The sequence below is a fragment of the Symsagittifera roscoffensis genome, chromosome 2 (assembly GCF_963678635.1).
Source record: "Symsagittifera roscoffensis chromosome 2, txSymRosc1.1, whole genome shotgun sequence".
Lineage (NCBI taxonomy): Eukaryota > Metazoa > Xenacoelomorpha > Acoela > Convolutidae > Symsagittifera > Symsagittifera roscoffensis.
The window spans coordinates 58,654,219-58,670,195 of record NC_087063.1 but is presented as its reverse complement, the minus strand read 5'-3'; the positions used below and the strand labels follow the sequence as shown (position 1 = coordinate 58,670,195).

The following is a 15,977-nucleotide window of genomic DNA, read 5'->3' as shown; positions in this document are numbered from 1 at the left end:
CCGTACTTACATAGACACTCATGGAATACCGGAATCAATTAAAACGGACCAATTTTCGGGGTTCAAAGGGAAAGCTATGAAAAAATTTTGCACCGAAAATAACATCGAACAAAAATTCTGTCCAGTCGGGGATCACCGAGGATGCGGCTTGTCGAACGAACAATACAAACCATTAAAAGAAGATTGGGGGTAATGCTTCTCGACGAGAAAGTACAATCGATTAAATTATGTTTGAGTACAATAATTAGGAACCTAAGATGGAATAAACAGAAATCAATAAAAGTGTCCCCGTTCGAAGCACACTTTGGCCGATTACCGAAAACGGAATTTAAGATTGTAAGGGATAAATTTTTGATGGATTCTGATCGTTTAGATAAAGAACACTTGGAGAGATCGGCACTAACAGCATCACAGCTGAAAAGGCGAATAGATCAGTCGAGGGAGAATGTTAAAATCATTCGCAAAGGACGAAATAGCAGGGATACAAGCCCTTTGTTTCGACACGACACGGTGATAGCAAAAGAGAGGGCCACAGCTAAAGAACTCAAACAACTTCTAGAGGCAAACGCTAAGTGGAATGCCACCAGACGGGACCTCTCAGACAGCGAATTACGCCGGGTCGTAGATGAAACCAGTACGATAAATCCCGAACTGAGGAAAGAACTTCTATACTCATGGGAACGTGGATTCATTGAAGACAAACAAACCAAATCAAAGGAGGATTTGTCTGGAAGTTTCCTTCGGAAACACGAACAAAGGAAGAGCGGGAAGGCCCTGACAATACCCTTAAAATCCAAGATAGTATCAGCGACACCATCGACCATCAAAACGGCTGCGGGTGCAGTATATAGAAAAAGCGACATTGCGCGATCTAAACTGTCCACACAGCCCAAAGTCTATAGTGCAGAGAAGAAAAGGAGCCCAACCGGAGAGGAACCGAGAAGTAAACAACAAAAAACAGGAACACTCCCAGTACAGGAAGACAGCGATTCTGCCGAAGAACATGACGCGAAAGACCGGGGGCTGCAAGACGAAAATCTAGAAGATAGTCAGCTAAAAGAAAAGTTCCAAAACTCACCGAGCGTAGTCACATCAAGAGACACAAGAACCGGCGGAGGCCTTAACTTAGGAGGTAAACGGGAAAAACCGAACAGAGCAGGACCGATAGTCCAGAACAAAAAACCGACAAGGGGCAAAACACAAGAATCAGGAACGACGAAAGCTGCCAAAACAGTTACTAAACAACGTGATACGAGTAACGAGGCAGTATACATACCGTCGTCGACACCAAAGGAAGCTCCTACTACCAAGAAGATCACAAAACAGACAAGTGAAAAAGAAATTCTGGACACATTTCAAAACAATAACATGACATCTCAAGAATGGGAAGATGTAACAAATCAAGTGTTGACTCGCGGAGTCCAGAAAGAAGCCGAGAAACTAATGTCACGACAAATGGACCCAGTAGATTATTCCACACCAGGATTTGCGGACGAATCCGATAAGGAGGAAGACACCACGACAGTCAGACGGAGTAATAGACAAACTAAAAACCAGGGACCGAAGAGGTATGGCAGTCCCGTATCACACTCGATAAAACTGATTGGTTGTGAGGACGATGTCACCGAGTTGAACCTGGCAGCCCTTGAGGCCTATAGATTGCGACTAGCGAAGTTAAACATAAACACCAAGGAAGCGTCGGAAACTAACACGTTTGACAGGCTAGAGAGACACCTTTTCAAGAGAAAGTTTGGTGCTACGTCACTGGACGAGGCGGGATCATGGAACGTCGCAAGAAACAAAGAAGAAGTTTTAAAGAAAATAACAAAAGACTAAGGAAAAGGAGAACAATTTTCTGTAAACTTTGAACAACTCGTATTATTTATAAAATTTCATAAAGTATTATATAAAATTTTGTTGTTGTCAGGGGAATGTGGTACCGTGTAGTACTGCTGCCACAGTAACCTCTGAGAATAGTGCTATTAATTATTCTGTTATGTATTGTTATTACTAATCAAGGCCGTTCATGCAGGCCAAGCGCAATAGTCATTTAGGACATTGCTGTTGAGATAGAGACATGAAAAGACAAGCATGATCTCAGATCTAAATTAAGACAAAGTTAACAGTCTAAATTAAAACGTTTTACTTATTCTGTTTTACAATTACTTGAGTAAATCCAACAGTTATCACAGGCACCAGAAGAATTTGAATAAATCTTAGACTACAGTTCTTCTCCTTCTGGATAAACTCCAAGAAGTAACTCGCGAAAAGCAGTCTACTCTAGATCTAGACCAAAGGTCATAACTCAAAAAACTAAACGAAAATTATTAACAAGCTAAAACAGCTCTGAAACTTTCCGAAATTCAGTGATCGGAACAAAAAATCCAATGATGCAAATATTTGTCCTAGTTGTTTAAAAGGTAATTAGGCAAAAGTATGTCAAATAAATTACTCTAATTTTTTTTATAAAATTTGGTCACCTATTGATTTTTATTAATCCCTGAGAATAAGTGTAAAAGACCCGTCAAAGTTTTTTGTGATTTCTCAAATCAAAACTTGCTCAATTGTTGAAAAAACAGTGAGATACCGAATATGGGTGAGACCTCGTGCAGATTTTAAGTTACTGTTTTTAGGCTGAAATTATTGGACCGAAGTTTTTTATTGGACCGAAGTTTGAATCATTTACGGTTAAGCTATGATATCCATTGAGAACACTCGATTCTAGTTGATCATGAAATCGCTTTCTGCCTGTGTTCTTGGATTATGAAGTTAAACAATGAATTGGGTGCTCTTAAATATACAAAATCACGCTTTTCAAATAAATTCATCTGTCTTGGATCTGCAGTATACTCTATTTTGTATTTAAGATGAAATAGTAATCTTGCTCTTTAAATACACTCGGTGGTACGAATATTAAACTCTGTTTCTTGAAGATTATTTTGTTGCGCGCTAGGAGTCCCTTTGATCACGTAAGGATGTTCGGATTTCGAGTGGACTTGATGTTTCTTATAAACTGCGGTTATTAACCCTTCAAGGTCGCCTTTGCTAGTTATGCACTGAACAAACATCGTCACTGGTATAGTCAAACATGTAACTGAAGTAATGCCCCATCCTAAAAACTGCGACCAAGTTGGGTAAGTATAATTTCCGTAGGTCAACGGTTGGATTGTTGCTAGAAAGATCCCGGCGATTAAAACGCACGTCACGGGTGTTATTACAAGCCAGCTAATCTGGAAATAAACTGGAGTTTTGAAGCCTAGCATGTATTCTAAGTCGTTTACGTAACGTCGGCTGCCGTAGAAATAAGCTACTGCTATGGTCTCGCAGAAACAGACGAACAGGAGTACGATGCCACTGGCTGAGTAGAAGTCCATAATCTGGAAGATGTACATGCCTCCTTCAGTGGTCATTATGAGACCTAAAATTTTTAAGTAGTCATATAATTCTTATTCAGATCAAGCCCGAATCTAGGATGAGAACCACTTTCTGAGGTCTGTTTACTTCTAAAAACACAAAAACTTTCTGCGAGAAAAGCAAAAAAAATGAGACGTTCTGAAAGTCGAATTTTTTTTCTTAAATTTTTTGCTAGTATAGTAATGCGGTCGTAACATTTTGTAATTTTTACACAGCAACCGGCTTCTTTAGTTGAATTTAAAAAAACTATTTAGGCAATGTTTTGAGAAGTTTGTTTTTCCTGAATGTTAGAAAAAAGGGTGAATTACTATTTTTCAATTCCGCTGGTGATTCTGTAGAAATCACATTCATTTTTGCAGCTACAATTAAAGATTTTTTAAATTCATTTTTTGGTTATTGGAAAAAGTTATATAAAGCTCCTACCAGATAATTTTTTAAAAAGTGAAAGTCAAAACCGCTAAAGCAACAAATTCGAGCGGAAGAGAAGTGTTGAGTGTGAAAAGAAAAGTCGGTTACCTGAATAAGTGTAATCTATTGCGTTCAGAACATCTGATTACCAAAAAGCCACCTATCAAAAATTTTAGATCCTTCTCTGAGTTTACTTGCAAGACCTTCAACTAAATAGGAAACTTGATACACCAACCTATGAAGTAGTAAACGATGCTCAACACAGTTATGAACACAGCTCTAGAGTGCTTAAAAGCAAACATTTTGGGAAAGGCATCCATGAATTGTGACGTAAAGCCTTCAACGCCCACAAATTGACTGTCTAAGCCTAGAAAAATCAGCATGAGGAAAAACATAATCGACAGTAGTTTGGTCATAGTCGGCATGAGCGAGATTGCTTTCGGGTAGGCAATGAAAGTCAATCCAGGACCCCCTCTTGTTACTTCGGATATCGGAAGATCCATCTCGTGGGCCATATAGCCCAGAACCGAGAAGATACAAATCCCGCCGAAAATACTCGTGCAGCAGTTAATTATTGCGTAAACTATGCAGTCGCGAAGGCAATTATGATGAAAGTGGTTGTAGCTTCCCAACGTCTGCATGGATCCGAGACCCAGTGACATGGAGAAAAAGACCTGGGTTCCTGCATCAAGCCAAACAGTTCCCTCGGAAAGTTTGGAGAAGTCTGGGTAGAGGTAGTAGCTGATGCCACTTGCGGCTCCTTCCAAGGTCACGCCTCTGATGAAGAGAACTATGAGCATGAAATAGGGAAACAGACCAGTAAACCAGACTATCTTTCCTGTCCATTGCACACCTGAAGCAATTAAGGTGTCGCAGTGTTTCATACCAGTTACTTTCGCGATTAGCAAGGGTGTTGCAGCTGGATACTACATTTTTTTTTCTGTTTAAAACATTTTTCACCGAATTCATCATTTCTGACATAAGTTACGATTTTATTTTTTTAGTCGCATTGTTTAAAATTTGAGATGTTTAGACAGGTTTAAACTGCCGAGAAAACTATAGTTGTCGGGCCATTGTTTGTCTGTATATTTTTGTCAGCTAAAACGTCACAAGATAGCCTTTTTCTGATTTAGACAATTTTTACTATAATTACACGTGCAAGCTTCCGAACATTGTGTTATATAAAGAAATTTTTTTTTGAACCCAACTTGCAAATAAAAGTGAACCGTTGTGTAGGGCATGCGTTTTTGAAGTTTGAGGCCTGAGGTTCCATTCTTGAAATAATAAGTAGAAATATAAATGTATTATTTTTCAAAACTCATTTCTCTCTTAACCTTTCAAAGGGTGGCCAGCCAATAATCAGAATGGTCTAAGAGTAGAATGAGTCCAAGAGCAGAAAAACATCAGTTTTTATTAGCAAATCTGTAAATTAATTATCAGAAATGTCAATAATACCAAAGCAATGAACATTTTATGTATATTTTGATTAATTTGATCAAGAATTTTAAAAAAAGTAATAAAAAATTTAATGAAATGCTAAAAAATTTAATGAAATGCATACAATTCATGCATGCATACTTTATTCGTTTTCTTGGTAATTGTTGACGATTCTAATAATGTTTTATCAATTAGCCCGTATAAACCAATATAAGTCAATATTTTTCTGTTTTTCTGCTCTTGGACTCATTGTGCTCTTAGACCATTCTGCTTATTGCTCCGCCTCCGTTTAAAAGTTACTTATTTGTGTTTTTTCGCTTGTGTTTGCCTCTCTGTTGAAAATTATGTTAATCGATTTCTGTAAGGTGCGGGTTATTGAGTTCCAAGATATTTTGCTCAGTTGTTCCGTAGAATTTTGTCGAAATCTTTTTTTCTTCTCATTTTACTCTCAAAAAAAAGCTATGAGTGAAGCCTCTTGTCTTCAAATATCTAAAAATTATATTTTAACTTATTACAAAGTTTTAAAAAATATATTTTTTTCCTCTTCCACCAACAAAAAGCTTTCTGATTTTTGCAAATATGATTGATGACATCACAGTATAAAAGAGCATCGATAATCGTGGTAAGCCTCATAGAGCATCAAGTTTTTCTGAATCGGAAATCAAGAAAACAAATTTTTCTTTTCAAGTAATATTTCCAATAGGCTTTTTTGTTGATAAGTGTCATCCTACTGAAACTCGAGTAGCCAGTTTCAGCAAAGATAACAGACTCTTCCGGCCGGAGAAAAAAATTGTAAAAAAAACAGTTTTTTGAATTTTTTTTTAAGTGAGAAGAAGTGAGACGACAACACTAATTTTAAGATGCCCTTCCGACATGTTATTTAAACGTGCACAAATTTTTATTCAATAAAAACAATCATTGTTTAGTCAATAGTCTTCAGAATTTTCTGAGTGACCAGGATCGTCACTAAAATTTCAGACTAGTTTTGTTCTCGACACCAACAAAAAATTTCCAATGTTTTCTTTTTGGAGTTCGAACTTTGACTAGAACTACTTTTTTATGATCCTCGACTCTTATGAGTTATTTGAAAACTCGTTAGTACTTTTTAATACTATTTTCCAAAATCCATTTTTGGTTATGGACCCTAAAAATTTCCTAAAGGCGCCTTTGGCGCCAATATATACTAATTTTAAGGGGGAGTGAACGCCGAAAAACCGCGATTTTTTGGTCAAAATGTTCCACAAAGTACCTACAAATGCCTTTTTTGGCCTGGTTTTTCCAAATTTTGCCTGCAGCGTAGAAAATTGCTTTGGGAAAAAACAGTGCTTTGGGAGAACTCGAAAATTCAATATGGTCGACAAAATTTTCGAAAATGTTTTGGAAAAACGCCCCCCCTCGAGAAAATCCTAGATCCACCTGATTTTGAGGCTGAGAAATCAAAAGAGATAGAAAAAAGTCTGCCCTAAGCTGCATTTACTTTCGAGAGTCTTTGAATAAAAACTCTATTCGGTTACTCGGTTACTGTGCAAGTAGGACAGAATGGTCCGTCCGCAGCAATCTAATTGAAGCAATTAAAAACTAAATAATCTGTGTTCAATAGCTTAAACGTTTTTGACTTTTTTTCAGTTTTTGATAGAAGGAGAGGATTTAAATGTATAGTAACTTGCACAAAGTCTTTGATATTATGCACCACTTGACCTCGTGCTCGTTTACACTTGACAACCTACTCTGAGTTTTTTTCATATGACTATTTGAGACTTATTAGTATTTAAAGCTAGCGAGTAAGTTCATGATATATCTCCACGTTTAAGCAACATTGGTTTTTCAAAAAATATATAGTTTGCGCAGCCAGATACAGAAAATTATCAGTACCTTTAATAATGCAGGCGTAGACAATAATCCAAGCCACTAGTAAACTAATGGCCATGTGCAGTTGAACTGAACCCAAATTTTGCAGTCCCGAACTGAGGCCTAAAACCTGTTTTTCCCAATACAGCTCAACTAAGTTTGAGTTGTTCAGTCCTCCTGTTCCATTGTTATCTGAACAAATCTCCCCATAAGACGGATCGCAAATTGTCCACGGCAGATCTCCCAAAGTGAAACACGAATAGAGGTAATAAAGTCCCCATGATATAACTATTACGTAATAAGTGTTGAGATTGAAGACGACAAACGAGGTGGCGACTCCGATTCCTTTGGTCAAAGGGTAGATCATCCACGATTTCACTCCACTTGCGGATGTAAACTGACCCAATGAGACTTCTAGGAATAGCAATGGGATTCCGGCGCCAAATAGTGCTATGAAATAGGGTATAAAAAACACTCCTCCCCCATTTTTGTAGCACAGGTAAGGGAAGCGCCAGATGTTTCCGATGCCGACGCTGAATCCGACCAGAGTCATGAGGAAGTCGAACTGGCCTTTCCATGTCTCGCGCCCCTCTCGGTCGATAGTAACTGGCTCCTCTACTACAGGTGGCTCTGGCGATCTCTCTGGAAGACTGATCGTTTCAGATTTGTCGCTCTATTCAGGTCCAGAAATTTACATTAAAATCTTTTTATCTCAAAAAGTAAAATTTGAAGATTTTTCTCGACTTGCAATAACTTTTTTCTCAAAGATTTTTTTTGTTCATTGATGATGTTAATTTGTTTGAAATTTGTTATGTTGTTTGAAATTTTGTTATATTATATTCGTTTATGTTTGAAACTTAATTAAATATAGGGAATAGTATATGATGATTCAACTATTTCAATCAAATTTCTGAAAATGTTTACGTACATTTTGCATCTTTGCTTAGCATAGGTCCCTTTATTTCCAGAAACTTGGTTGCAAAAAGTTGCGTTTAAGCTACAAAGTTTCATTGGAATGTTTGAAGTAACCTCCAATAAACGTGTCCTTTGTAACTAGTTTTTAAAAAATGTTTTAAGCTTCTCAACCTGAACTGTTTCATCCATAATGACTTTTGATGTTTTGTTGTTTTTTTTCTAATTTTCCAACTTTGTTGCTCGGTACTTGAGTTGCAAATGGTATCTCAGAATGCTTTAATCCTCAAAACCAAGCGGTATTTCTATATTTTATTTGAACCAGTTCTTCAAATGATGTGAACATGTTAAACTGCGGTCCAATAGCAATCAACGGAATGACGCCTTTCGAGTACTTTATGCTTGAGCTACTATGAAGGTAAATAAAAGTGACTCTGCCTAAAATAGATAACAGTGCGAATTTCTCTCAGCTAAAGAGATTAAAATGTTAGAAACTCTTCTATTTGTGGACGCTCTTTCAACTGCATTTTAGGTTGAGACAAATCACTTGGTATCTCCTAACTTATTGACGTGAAGATGTTAAGGTTCAACTGGACAGCTGCCACATACGGTAAATCAAAAAGTTTGATGCTAACTAGGTGATAAAAAGATTATTGCCTCATCATGTATACCTTAGGTAATGTTTTGTCCGGGTTTTTAGCAAATGACGTTTTAACATAATAAAGGCAACCCGTGATATGCCCACTGCCGCAGTCGCACCAACGTTTGGCAAGCTTGCTAACAGAGGGTTGGTTCTAAAACAAAATGTAGAAAAGATAACCGCCTCGAATCGCCCAACGGTGACTTTGAACCAAAATTCCTAAGGTGTAAATTGTTTATACACTAGCAAACATCATTAGATTTTGTTGACAGCAATGACGATACCGGCAACAAACAACGTTGGCAATTTGGTGCGACAGCATCGGAAAACTAGGCTTTGCATTTTGCCTTTTAAAACGAGAGAACAATTTATGTACTTATCTAACAATATAGCAATGTGATGGCTTTTTGATCCGGTTTTTGAAGAAAGTGACGCAATATTTGATCTCGGGGTGGTTTTTGTGATCTGCGGACAAAACTTGATTTTTGAACTAGCAGTATCTTACGGTGTTTCTATGTCATCAAAAAAGTCTTGTTGCCCGAAGCTCAAATAAAAAAAAAGAGATATCACTTATGATCATTTTTTGTAAAAACATGAGGGTTTGAAGAAGGTATATTTAGCGATATTAGCGCGTAAGCGGAGTTTTAATCCGTCTTAGAAATTGTTTCAAATTAAACTAAAGCAAATATACCAGCGCCTAATTGGTGTCATTAAAACTTTGCCACATGTGAAACATATCAGTTTCTAATTTACACAGCGTGTGGAGTGATGATTTTCAAAAAAAATTCAAATGTTTTCATTTTTTCTGGAAATTTTATCCATGTTTCAAAAGTGAACACTACTCCATCGACCTTAAGATACAAACGGAACATTGAGAGCTTTACCTTGATACGAGCAGTTTGGTTGTTTATCAACATCAGATAATTAATCTATTTAACCTTGGAATAAAATGACGACAAGCTTGAGTGGGAGCTTGACTTTGGCGGCTAAAGTTGAAAACGTTTTTTCTTGGTTTTTTTTTATACCTAATCCTTTATTTCAAATATGCAATGAGTTTCCATCGAATGCATAGCTTCTCAATCAATGCTAATGGGCATCTAGGTAAGCTTCTACAGATTTAAAAATCGTAAGTCAGCAATTTTTGAGCCCTTTTGACAAAATCGTGATCAGTTATTGTTTTCATCAACTTGGAATGAAATCAACTTGGTTTCAGCTGCTTTGTCATTCAACACGGCGACTACTTTTAGAATTAACTAAGTAACAGTAAAAAAAACGTTGCCAAAACAAGTGAAAGATTTCTGACAAAGAGTTTGGTCTTAATTGCTAACAATTCCTTCTTGTTCTTCATTTGATGTCTTCTATTCCATCTCACTTCCATTAACTTCTGTCCATTTGTTTATCAAGTTGTATTCCTTTGTTAAAGTTGTAATAGTGTTTATCATTGCAAATTATTGGTACTGCAGTTGGTTTTAGAGCCGTTGAGTCGTCTCAGGAAGCGGACTTTGATTCGTTCTGCCAATTTTCTGTAAATTTTTTATATCTCGGGTGGATTTTCTTATAAAATGAAACATTGGCTTATAGTTCAAAAACAAGATGATGTGATAGTTTTTTTTTATTTTAAGAGTTGCGCTCTTCAATCGGAGGTATTTCTCTGAGTGGGAACAATTGTGTTTAATTTCAGAAGATAGGTAGACGTAGTTGATGTTTTTTTTTGCTTTTTCGCCTCCCGTTTCATCTGAAATGACAAAAAGTATCGTTTTTTTTTCTTCAGTTCTAAAAGCATTGATTTTTACCTATAAAACGTTAGAATCGGCCGAAGCTGAATTTGCTGGCAAATATAACCATTTAGTTTTTCTCTCTAAGTATTTTCGATTTCCGTGTATCGGTGGCCTGTCACGAAGCCGAATACCCGGAGAGGCGAAAAAATAATTTGTTACCGGATGTTTTTTTTTGCTCCCGCATAGCCAAAATCTTTTTTGTCTGATAGCCGAAATGTTTTGGTTCTCTCGCTGCCAAAAATTTTTCAATGAAAATATTAAATTCTTGCATCAAATAAAGAAGAAAAACTTTCTCCCTTTATGGCCCCAACGACAAAAAAAAGTCGTTAAGAAGGTCATTTATTTAAGGAGTGGGAGTGGGATTGCTTAGAAACAATCGAATTTTCAGTCGACATTTTTGTTGGGTCGAAAATTTTTGAAATATCCCCAAACGCTGTAACAATCCTTTTTTGACATAATTTTCTGCAACAGAGGACAAATTGGCTGTGTTCTACCTTTTTTTGGCTCGTGTTCCCCGCGTCCTTCCTGACACTACTGCTGCTTTTTGTTATTTAGTGCATGGCCGAAATAATTTTTGCTCCGGGATAGCTAAACAAATTAGTTATTGGATAGCCCAAAAAATTGTTCTTGGAAAGCCGGAAAAGAAGTTTTAAAAAAGCGTTTTTTTATTTCCATCTCAATCTATCAAAACAAAGTTATGATACAAAAAATAGTTTTCGACTTTTTCATTAACTGTTACCATATTTTTGAAAAAATACGACAAAGTAACCGTTTGATCGCCTTTTTTGTTCATAAATTATTTCGTTACTTATTCACAGAACATTTTTTTGATAATTTTTGTGCTATCTGGTTACATGGATAACGCACCATCGCATCTTAAGAAAATTTTCTCTTCAATTCGCAGATAAAAAACTTAGACTTTATTTACAAGGAATTTTAACTAGAAAATTGAATCAACTAACATAAAAATTAAGATTGGAAAATCGATTGATGTAAGAAAAAAGTCTTACACACAATATCACAGATTTATATTTTTTAAAAAGATTTTGGCTGTCCGGGAGCAAAAAAAATGGAATCGGGGAAAATTTGTTTCAGCTATCCGGTAACAAAAATATATTTTCGACTTTCCGGGTATTCTTCCTCGTGACACTCCACCGATACGATAACTACTTGAAACCGTAAACGCTCACAGAAAAATATCCAATGAGACTGCTTGGCAGTAAACTCTCTTTCAGGCAATTAAATTACTTATGTAGTTGGAAATAATCAACTCTAGAGCTGAAGAAGAAAAAAACTGATACACTTTGAATTTTTTCAGAAAACAGAAGGCCAAAAAGCGAGTTAAACATCAACACGCATATCTATTTTGCGAAGTTGAACACAATTGTTTACAGTTGGGGAATTGTGCCTGAATGAAGAGCACATCTCCTAAAGTAAAACTTTATCACATCATTTAGCTGTTGAATTGTGAATCCATTTGTCATTTTATTAGCAAGCTCAAACAAATTTTTAAAAAATTGTAAGAACTTTGACCGAACGAACCAAAGTCAGCTTCCTGGTCACAAAACAGCTCAAAAAAATAATGAAAACAATCACTGATCTTGACCTTGATAAGCGGCTCAAAACTGTAGAGGCTTACGAAGAGGACCCTTAGAATTGACTGGGAAGCTATACAACCGATTGAAAAAATCTCTACGATTTTGAATTGAATTGTTTGTTATAAAAAATAATAGTTTTCATTTTAACAGACAAAGGTAAAGTTTTCTCGATAAGTTAACGTCCCTGAATTGTCATCATTTTGTTTCATGGCCAATTAAGTAAGTTATTTGATGTTGAAGAACACCAAAGTTTCTCGTAACAAGCCAAGCCCATGAATATTCCGACTACTGTACTTACGGTCGATTAAGTAGTGTTCGCTTTTGAAAAATGCAAAAAAAGTTCCAGAAAAAATGAAACTTTTTTTTGAAGTTTTTTTTTTAATCTTTGCTCCACACGCTGTGTAAAGTACAAACTGATATGTTTCACATGGTGGTTTTTTAAATATATCAAGAGAGCTCTGGCCTGTGTATTAGCTTCAATTTATTTTGAAACGATTTCTAAAACGGATTAAAACTCCGCTTAAGCGCCAATAGCGCTAAATACACCTAGCAATAATTGTCCTATCTTAGTCAAACTGGCAATCTTTAAGCCACCGTAAATTTATAAAAAACGGTCAAAGGTGAGATTTTGTTTTACTTTTAATTTGAGCTCCCGGCAACAATTCCTTTTGGATGATATAAAAAACAACGTCAAAAACTGCTAGATCAAGAATTTAAGTTTAATTGGAGAAAAAACCAGCTCAATTATATTGTCATTTTCTTTTAAGATTGGTTAAAAAACTCCTTGTTATTTTTTTTGATAAATTTTAAATTTGCTCGTATGATTGTGTTGTTTTTCAGTGATTCTAGCTCAATTTTAATTTTCAACACAACAAAGCTGTTAGCGTCTGTCACACAATGACAGAATTCCCAACAAATTAGAACTATTCAAGTCAACCATGCAGGGCAGGTTAAAGGGGGTGGGAGAGCGGACGCCAATTAATACATTTTTTGAAGGTGATGCGCGAATAAAAAAGGCAGGTTTTGGTCAAAAGTTTCCAAAAAATGTGCAAAACTGCATTTTGAAGTTGTTTAAAAAAATTGCATGCCGCGCAAAATTGTTGGTCAATGCAGGATCATGGCTATTCTGGGAGTGCTCGAAAAATCAATTTTGATCGACCTTATAAAATAGCGACCAAATTTTCGACGGTTTTTTTGAAAATCCGCCCCTAGCTGCCCCTCGTGAAAATCTTAGAGATCCACCCCTGAAATCAGCCTAATGTCTGAGTTTGTCAATTTTCAATTGTGTCCGTTTTAACACGTCTTTTACGAGGCCATTTTGCCCCTGACTGTTTAGTGCAAAACACTTTTCTATCGTTTTTATTTTTACATGAATGCTGTGTTAAAAATTAATGCTGTGTGTTATAAAATTGATTAGATTGTATCGGCACCTGAGAGATGCTCAGGTCAGATGCAGTAAGCGAACAGATTAGTACGCCTTGCAATTTACTTTTAAAAGCGTGAGAGCAAAGTAAAAGCGGATCTAACAAAATTGCAATGAGCGTTCCTATCGAAATTTTGAAAAAAAATTGATTCAAAATTTGAGCTCCGCTGTTTTTTCGCCGGGTTAAAATTTGATTTTTGATCTGGCAGTTTTTGACTTTATTTGTTACATCATCCATTAAGTCTTGTTGCCTTGAGCACAATTTTAAAAAGGTATTTTCACTTGAGATCATTTTTTGTAAAATTATGGCGGCCTAAATGTTACCATTTTGGCTAAGAAATGACTGCGCAAGATAGACAGGTGTTGCTGATGTTCTTCGCACTTTTAGACTCCTTTATGTTCCGAAATGACAAAAATATCATTTGTTTTCTTCTTCAGTTCTACAGGCATTGATTTTTACCTAAATAAGCGGTAGAATTGCCTGAAGGAAGTTTTGCGGTCAAACAGAACCATTTGAATTTTCTCTGTAAGTGTTTTCAGTTGCAAGTAGTTATCGTGCCGGTGCCGTTTCCCGGAAACAAATAATCGGAGAGCCAAAAAAAAACAAATTCGTTATCGAATAGCCGAAAAAAATTTATCCTGAGTCCGAAAATCTCTTTTGATTGATTTATTTGCCGAATTAGTTTGATTCTCTCGAAACTTTTTTTTAAATTTGATGCGAGAGTTTAATTTTTTTCTTGAACGGTTTTTGGCTTCGAGCGAACCAAAATTTTTAATTATCAAACAAAAAAATTTTCGGCTATCCGGGATTTAAAAAATGTAGACTTCAGTTTCGGCTATCGGGATATTTCGGCTATCGGGATATTGGAACGATAAATACTTGAACCGAAAACAATCACAAAGAAACATCCACTGAGTTTGTTTGACAGTAGTTTCTCCTTCAGGCAAAATCGCTTATTTAGGCTAAAATCATCGTTGAGGATACCATTTGTCTTTTCTTGGAAACAAAAGGCTAGAAATCGAGAAGAACATCAATTACGCCTGTCTATCTTGCGAAGTTGGACACAATTGTTTTCACTCTTGGATGAAGAACGCAACATCTAAAATAAAAAAATAATAATCACGTTTTTTAGCTATTGAATTGTGAATCCATGTGTCGTTTTATAAGCTACCCCATTCGAGATTTTAAAAATTTGCAAGAATTTTGGCAAAACGAATCAAAGTCAGCTTCTTGAGACGACTCCTCGTTTCAAAAGCAATTGCAGAGCAAAAAAATCTACAATGAAAAACACAATTACAATTCTATTAAACGAATACAACTGAATAGACAAATGGACAGAAGTTAATGGAAATGAGATGGAATGGCAAACATCGAATCATGAACAAGAAGGAACTGCTAGCTGTTGAGACCAAAATCTTCGTCAGAAATTTGTCACTTGTTTTGGCAAGGTGTTTTTTCCATCATTTTAATTAGCAGAAATAAAGACGCCGTGTTGAATCACCAAGCAGCTGAAATTGATTCATATTTGTATATTTTCTTTGAAATTGATGAAAACCATCACTAATCACTATCTTGACAAAAATGCTGAAAAACCTGCTGGCTCTATCAGTCATCACTGTGAGCTCTTTAATGGAGAATTTTCTTATTTCGTCTTCTTATCTTCTTTGAAAGCTCCAATTCTTCTGGTTCTTTCATTTTTAGTCGTAATGGTCTGCTTTGATGAATGTGTACGAATGCCTGCAAACGCAATGTTTGCTTGGGCTTATGGTCTTCTTTCATATCTTTTGCGCATGTGATCAGAGTTGGAGCTGATATCTTTTCCAACAGCCTTAGGAAACAGAGAGCGTCTCTCCGTTTTGCAAGCGTTACGGGAGCTTCTTCTCTTATAATCAAGACTCTGAGAGCCATCATTATGATCATTTTCTTTCATCAGAGTCAGACTCTTTCCTGGTTAATTCTGTTAGAAATCAGGTGAGTGAGTGTTCGTGTGTGGTATCGCCACCAGAGCAGGAACCATCGAGGTTGTTCAAATTTCTTTCTCGAATTAACGTAACAGTACTGCTCGTCTACTCCTCAAATTGATGAAAAGTGAAAGAACAATGAAGGCGCGAGGCTCGAGATAGAGTCTCTTCTGTTTCACATTGCTATCAGCTACTAGTTCCCTGGTTTTTGTCCCCATTGAAAGGTTTCTGAACAATATGATTAACTGTTTCAGTTGTTTCGTTTATGCATTCACATAGTCTAGGCTTTCACAGATATCAAATTCCAAAGCACAGGTTTTTTTCAGACAGCTACCAGATTCTAGTCAGTCTGCCAGTACCCTCCAGGCCACCCGAAAAATTTTTTGATCGGAGGCTAGAGTCATTATGTTTTGCATGAAGTTCAGGTCATGAAGATTGCAATCAGCTTTAAATTCCGCCTCTTAATAATGTATCGCTCGCTAAATCACGTCGGCGTTAGGACTTGGGCGCCATGATAATTTCATCAATTACCACACAACCATCAGGCTTGTTCTCAG

At 36.4% G+C, this 15,977-nt stretch overlaps 1 protein-coding gene across 2 annotated transcripts; it reads right to left on the bottom strand.

Moving 5' to 3' along the window:
• Positions 1 to 2,518: 2,518 nt before the first annotated feature.
• Positions 2,519 to 8,442, bottom strand: LOC134839119 (sodium- and chloride-dependent GABA transporter 2-like). Of its 2 annotated transcripts, none has more exons than XM_063854558.1 (4): positions 8,194 to 8,442; positions 7,132 to 7,780; positions 4,058 to 4,675; positions 2,519 to 3,418 (listed from the first exon to the last, which is right to left on the bottom strand). In XM_063854558.1, exons 1-4 carry the CDS (start codon positions 8,209 to 8,211, stop codon positions 2,889 to 2,891), a joined length of 1,815 nt encoding a protein of 604 aa, XP_063710628.1. In that variant the 5' UTR covers positions 8,212 to 8,442; the 3' UTR covers positions 2,519 to 2,888. The 2 variants fall into 2 exon arrangements, with proteins under 2 accessions (XP_063710628.1, XP_063710629.1); XM_063854559.1 differs by lacking the exon at positions 8,194 to 8,442 and adding an exon at positions 8,036 to 8,185.
• Between the last annotated feature and the right edge of the window lie 7,535 nt (positions 8,443 to 15,977).

Bases quoted from the DNA above. Each gene is read 5' to 3' on its own strand.
- LOC134839119 (XM_063854558.1), bottom strand. The intron at 4,676-7,131 runs GTACTGATAATT...TAATTGCTTCAG, and splicing joins CTACGCCTGCATTATTAAAG to GTGTGCAATGGACAGGAAAG. The intron at 3,419-4,057 runs GTTGGTGTATCA...TAAAAATTTTAG, and splicing joins CATCGTTTACTACTTCATAG to GTCTCATAATGACCACTGAA.